Raw genomic sequence first — 6,600 nt, forward strand, 5'->3', positions numbered from 1 at the left:
CTAGTAACCGGACCAGATTAAGGTCCGGTTCCCAGTTGAACCGGCCGGTCCAATCCAGTTTTTACTAGTATTAGGAATTAGGATCATGATCCTTTGCACTATGCACAGGGATTAAAGACCCAAGTCAATGCTGAGGTTTCTTAGAAATTTCCTCTAGGGACCCTCCAAAAATAAGAGTACTGAGTGCTCACTGGCCCACGGGCCCCCTTCTAACAAAAAATCTACACCATTCTTGTAATTTGATTGCTTACTTTTTTTATTCTTTCTTATAATTTGATTTTTTTTTTTTATATATAAAATTTTTACAAATATCACTATGAATGGACTTTGAGTGAGTATCAATTTCATCCTTCGACTTTTCATTTTTAATAATTAAATTTTATTTTATCAATAAATAATTAACTATTGAACATTAAGTTTATGATAATATTTATTGAAAATTTTCGTGAATATAACATTTTTCAGCATGAAAAAAATTATAAAATTTTTTACTTTCAATTATTACTTTTTATAATAGTATAATAGGTATAACCCCACATGATTTTTGGTTAATTTGCATTTTTTTTTTTTAAGTTTATCAAAATTTCACCACTCTAAAATATTCTAAATACCCCAGATTCGCGGAAACCCCTTGAAAAAGTAGAAACTCTCTCAACATGACCGAGGCGAAAAGCCACCATAAATTCTCCCTCTTGCAACTTCACTCAATGATATCTATGGTATTGTTATTCTCGTGAATACCACAAGCAACCCAGTAGTCCCAACCACCACCCGCGCATAGGGATGGCCATGGGTAGAGTATGGATCGGGTATACCCATACCCTACCCGAAAAGTTTACCCATAGATACCCGATTATCAATACCCATTAATATCCATACCCAAATCTTATCCGAATATATTATCCATGGATATCCATACCCTACCCGAAACCCGAAACCCATTTAATTTTTTTTTTTTTTAATCCAAAACATTTTAATGTAAAAACTAACCAATCTTAAAACATTGTATCTACTTCTTTTTCTTTTTTTTTTCTTTTTTTTTGAGATAGAGATAGAAATTTTATTAGATAAAAAAATTTTAAAAATAAAATAAAATTAAGAAGAAACATTTTCCTCAAGAGTAAAATGAAGGTCAATGTAACAATAATAAAAGTCACTTTCAGGCTTTTTTTTTTTTTTTTTTTTTTTTTAATACGGGTTTTTTGGATAGGAAATCGAGGAATTCAATTGACTGCCATTACTAGTTGCATTACAAGCTGAAGGCAGAGATAATGAACTATCCACTGGCATGCAACAATTGGTTTGACTACTGAATTTTGTTGGACAAGAACAATCTGCCATCTAAGGGATTCTCGTGCACAATCCAATTTCTCCGCAAATGAAAGGAATATCACACTTTTCAACTGGTCCCGCAAATTCTAGCATCCATTTATTTCTCACAAAGCTGCTTATGCTAAATCTGCCTTCAAAACCCAACTTACCTATCCGAAATCCCGATGGACCAGTGAAAGCCACCTGAATTACAACCTTGGATCCATCACTTGCAAGCAAATACAAACCAGTACCATTCATCAACATCAACGATACTGCTCCATTGGAGTTTTTGTAAGCCTTTGTATCCATGGACAATTTCCATTGCAGCACGACATCACTGTCAGTAAGCTGATATTCCATTCCAGTGATAGGGTGTTTTTTTTTTTTTTAATTTTTTTTTATTTATGTACGGGTCGGGTTTGGATAATATCCATACCCTACCCGAATAATTCGGGTAATATCCATACCCTACCCGGTTAAGCTCTACCCATGAAAAACCGGGTATTACCCAAAACAATTGGATCGGGTAGGGTTGGATATCCATTACCTAATGGGTATGGCCATCTCTACCCGCGCATATTGATACAGCATTTACAACTCCCTACAAACCTACAATTATTTGTGTAGACAACATGATCAAACAATCAATACTACCTTCTCTCTAATTTTCTATCAATTTGTTACAGTCAATAAACTCAAACAATCAATACTACCTTCTCTCTAATTTTCTATCAATTTGTTACAGTCAATAAACTCTTGCTCGGTTGCTCCCATGAAGAACCACTCGCTGCTGACACCTATATTCTTCATCTTCTGCCCAGTTTTCATTTTTTGTCATTTCACAGTCGCTACTTCGACACCCCCTTACAAAGCTGTTGATCATATAGCTCTCAACTGTGGCACTTCTGGAAACTCAAATCCTCCCGATGGGCGTAACTGGACCGGCGAGATAGGTTCCAAGTACGGTCCCACAGAACAAAACAACAAATCTACTTTCTCTGACGCCCAAAGCCACAGCTCCGTTGGGACTGTCCCCTACACGACAGCCCGTCTATCACATTTCCAGTTCACATACTCGTTTCCGGTCGCTGCTGGACCCAAATTTGTTCGGTTGTACTTTTACTCGGCTTCTTACTCAGGTTATGAAAAGTCTAAGGACTTTTTCACTGTCAAAGCAGGTTCGTTCACCTTACTTGGAAACTTTAGTACTTCTGATTCAACGGAAAGCAAGAATTTTTTCAAGGAGTTCTGCATCAATGTTGAAGAGAATCAGATATTGAAGTTAACGTTCATCCCCTTTTCTAGTGATTACTATGCTTTCATTAATGGAATTGAGATAGTCTCCATGCCCATAGACCTGTATTATAGCCAAAAAGGTTTCATCAAAGATGATTGGGTCCCCCTATACGTCGCCCAAGCTCCTCAATTCTACATAAACTACAGCATGGCACTAGAGATGGTTTATCGATTAAACGTGGGCGGGAACTTGGTACCACCAATGGAAGACACTGGCATGTTTAGAGAATGGTCTGAGGCCGTAAATAAATATTCGTGGAGGGACGGTGACGGTGTCCGTGTAATCCCTCGTGATCCATCTTTGAAACCCAAATACTCAAAAATACCAAATTACACTGCACCTGATCCTATCTATCAGTCTGCAATAACAATGGGTCCGAATAGAGCCAAGAACAAGCAGTCTAATTTGACATGGGGATTACCTGTTGATACGGGATTCAAGTATCTGGTGAGGCTCCATTTCTGCGAATTAGAGTCCAAAATAAACGCCACTGGCAATAGGGAATTCACCATCTATATAGATTATCAGCTAGCTGAAGAAAGGGCCGATGTAATCTTGTGGACTGGCAGTAACGATACGCCTTTCTACAAGGACTACGTAGTAATGATCCAGAACAAGGGTGACGACACGCATCAGCTTTCCATTGATCTACAACCTAGAACATCAGAGGGAACTTTGATCGATGCCATTTTAAACGGTGTGGAAGTGTTCAAATTGAGCAACCCAGATGGCAATCTTGCCAGACTACATATGGTGCCTCCACAGCTGGATCAACAACCTCCTACAGCAGCCAACGAGTCCAAGACAAAGAAGACAACATTCATTGCCATAGGAAGTGGTGTGGGCTTATTAGTCGTGCTCATCCTAGTGTGTTGCATGTTTCTCTGTAAACTGAAGAAGACCAAGCGCTATGGTTCTTACCATCCACTAGCAAAGTGGTGGTGTTGGTCTAGGCCAGATCCTCACAAAAGAGAGTTCTCAAGGAGAACAGCGTCATCACTACCTACAGAACTATGCCGCTACTTCAGACTAGATGAAATCAAAACAGCAACCAACAACTTCAATGAAGATTTAATTATCGGTGTAGGTGGCTTTGGCAATGTTTACAAGGGTCTTATCGAGCAAGGTAATGTATAATCCCATGATTGTCTGTTATTTTTAGTTTTTTTACCCTGAGTTTGTCCTAATTGTAGTTACATATGCTAGGAATTCTAATTTCATATAATGAAGACTACTTATACTATATTTTGTAGAGTTATTAAATAATTTGATCAAATCCTGCTTGTATCCCAGTTCCTATGCTTATTGGACAGGGCCATATATGATGAAGGAAAAATATTATCTTCCACTCATTTTACATCTATTGTTTTACACAATATTCACAATTGATGTACTAATGTACACACTTTATAAGACTAAAAGACAATGTCCACTTTTAAAAAGGTCGATGATAGAGTATAATTACTCATATGTGAACCGTAAACGTGTGACCATCTTGTCAGATTTTAGGAAATGTCTTCACATATTATAGTTTCCAAATAGCGTATTAACTAGATATAAGTCATATATATTGTTTACACTACATAATACAAGAGTGGTGCTAGGGACAGTACAAAATTTAATGCATAAAACATACGAACTAATGTATCCTCAATTACATAAAACCAATTCCAACACTTATTTATTAAATTATCGAAATCCATCAATCATATTCTTTGCCACATTTATTAGGCTTTAGAAACACAATAATAAAATATTTCGTCCTTCAGGCAATATGATGGTGGCAATCAAGCGCATGAAACAGGAATCTCGACAAGGTGTTCATGAGTTTATGACAGAGATCGAGATGCTTTCTCAACTTCGTCATGTGCACCTTGTGTCTCTCATTGGATACTGCAATGATGAGAGTGAGATGATACTTGTTTACGAGTACATGACAAATGGTACCCTCCGCCACCACCTTTATGAGACCCCTAACAATCCCCTTACCTGGAAACAAAGGCTCCAGATATGCATAGGAGCAGCACGTGGTTTGCACTACCTCCACACTTGTAAAAAGCACCCAATTATCCACCGTGACGTGAAGACAACAAATATTCTATTGGATGATAAATGGGTATCCAAGGTTTCGGATTTTGGATTGTCCAAAATGGGTTTGGATAACAATGTTGTTAGTACCCTAGTAAAGGGGACATGGGGGTATTTGGATCCAGATTATGTAAGGCGACAGCAATTAACTGAGAAATCTGATGTGTACTCATTTGGTGTAGTGATGTTTGAAGTGTTGTGTGCCCGGAAAGCACTAAATCAAAGACTCGAAGAAGAGCAACGAAATTTGGCAAGTTGGGCTCGAAAATGTATTGAGAAAGGGACCATCAGTCAGATCATTGATCCATATCTAATGAACAAGATAGCGCTAGAGTGTTTCAAGGTATACGTGGAACTTGCAGAGAGTTGTGTAAGTGATTATGGAATCCAACGGCCCACGATGAATGATGTGATGGAAAAGTTGGAGTTTGCATTAGAGCTCCAAGAATATGCAGAAGCAACCAAGGATAACGATTCAGAAGTGGTATCATTCTGTGTTGCCACTGACAATGGAGCTCCTTGGTACAACAGTGTTTACCATGGACAAGTGTTGGAGTCAACTAGTGGAACTGAGTTAAGTACGATTAGTACTGGATTAAGTTACCCAGGTCTTAATTCTGTTACTATTAGTATCACAAGTCAAGATGTTTCCTCAGGCACTAAAAATAGTAGTTCTTAAGCTTTATAATTATTGTTTGGCTAAAGTGCAAAGTGTACTTTCTAAATTTGAATAAAATTCAATTTAGTCTCCTAACTTTACTTTCGTTCAATTAAGTCGTCTAAATTTCAAAATTATTCAATTCAGGTTTTTTTTCTAATTTCGTTAAAAATACTATAATGAAAATGCATTTTTTGAAAAAAAAAATCTTAAATAAAAAAGCTATAAAATTAATAAGTCTACCGCCTTACTACTGCTTTTAAATTATTTTGATTATAACTGCTGCTATACCGCCTTGTTGGCTGTTTCTACTTTACTTTCATATTATTTTCAACATATATTATTGTTGTATTACTGTGCTTCCGCTTTCAACTTGGTGTCCTTCCCCCTTTTATGGTATCAGAGCCATTCTTTTCTGGTCGGTGATAGTGTGGTTGTGCTCTCTGTCTCTCTGTCTGTGTCTACCCGAAACTTTGGTACTCCTTTGTTGTGTTCCCTTCTTACCGTCGTTGGCGCCACCCTAGTCATAAAGTGAATTCCCAGAACCGAACTGTAAGGCCCGTTTAAGCCAAGAGAGGGCGTGTAGGGCATGAGAGGTATAAGGTTGGTTAGGGTATGTGTTACGAAATGCAACGGTTGTGAGAAAAACATGATAATTGAGTGTTAAAACTAGGATAGTATGGAAAGATTGTGGAGATCCAACTCTTCTGTCAGCTCCAGGACTGGTTGTCCTCCTGATATTGTAAATGAAAAAGATCACAATGTTGAAGAACATGAGATCCCTGATTTCCGAAAATGGACTATTCCTAAGATTGATACTAAAAATGTTTACAAAATTAGTTGGGCTGAAAATGCTTTTCATTCTGCTTACAAAGTTAGAACTGTTGAACAAATATTTTCTATTTCAAGAACTCATGAAAAATGTTGCTTGTTTTCTAAAAAGAATATTGGTGAATTTATTACTCCTAAAAAATTCAGTTATTTACATATTGGAATGGTTCAAGTTGCTATTAAACCACTTACCCGAAAGGGTATTAATGTTTCTGTTCTCATGTGTTTACGTGATGCTAGATTTAAGAACTTTAAAGATAGCATTCTTGGTATGATTAATGCCTCTTTGTATGATGGTCCTGTTTATTTCAATTGTTATCCTGATCTTACTCTTGCTTTGGATGATCCTAATATTGTTAAAGCTTTAACTTTGAATATTGCTTCATCTGGTTATCACATGGAAGAAGGTAGT

The 6,600-nt window shown here is 37.1% G+C and overlaps 1 protein-coding gene across 2 annotated transcripts; it reads left to right on the forward strand.

Moving 5' to 3' along the window:
* The first annotated feature begins 1,262 nt into the window (after positions 1-1,262).
* On the forward strand, positions 1,263-5,469 carry LOC126718268 (receptor-like protein kinase FERONIA). Of its 2 annotated transcripts, none has more exons than XM_050420384.1 (3): positions 1,263-1,657; positions 2,060-3,737; positions 4,381-5,469. In XM_050420384.1, exons 1-3 carry the CDS (start codon positions 1,622-1,624, stop codon positions 5,376-5,378), a joined length of 2,712 nt encoding a protein of 903 aa, XP_050276341.1. In that variant the 5' UTR covers positions 1,263-1,621; the 3' UTR covers positions 5,379-5,469. The 2 variants fall into 2 exon arrangements, with proteins under 2 accessions (XP_050276341.1, XP_050276342.1); XM_050420385.1 differs by having other exon boundaries at positions 1,264-1,653.
* Positions 5,470-6,600: the final 1,131 nt, after the last annotated feature.

The sequence above is a fragment of the Quercus robur genome, chromosome 3 (assembly GCF_932294415.1).
Source record: "Quercus robur chromosome 3, dhQueRobu3.1, whole genome shotgun sequence".
NCBI classification, from domain to species: domain Eukaryota; kingdom Viridiplantae; phylum Streptophyta; class Magnoliopsida; order Fagales; family Fagaceae; genus Quercus; species Quercus robur.

Coding starts and splice junctions, on each gene's coding strand:
- LOC126718268 (XM_050420384.1), top strand. CDS start 1,622: ATGGACAATTTCCATTGCAGCACGACATCACTGTCA. Junction 1,658..2,059: donor GCAGCACGACATCACTGTCA/GTAAGCTGATAT, acceptor AATTTGTTACAG/TCAATAAACTCTTGCTCGGT. Junction 3,738..4,380: donor CAAGGGTCTTATCGAGCAAG/GTAATGTATAAT, acceptor TTCGTCCTTCAG/GCAATATGATGGTGGCAATC.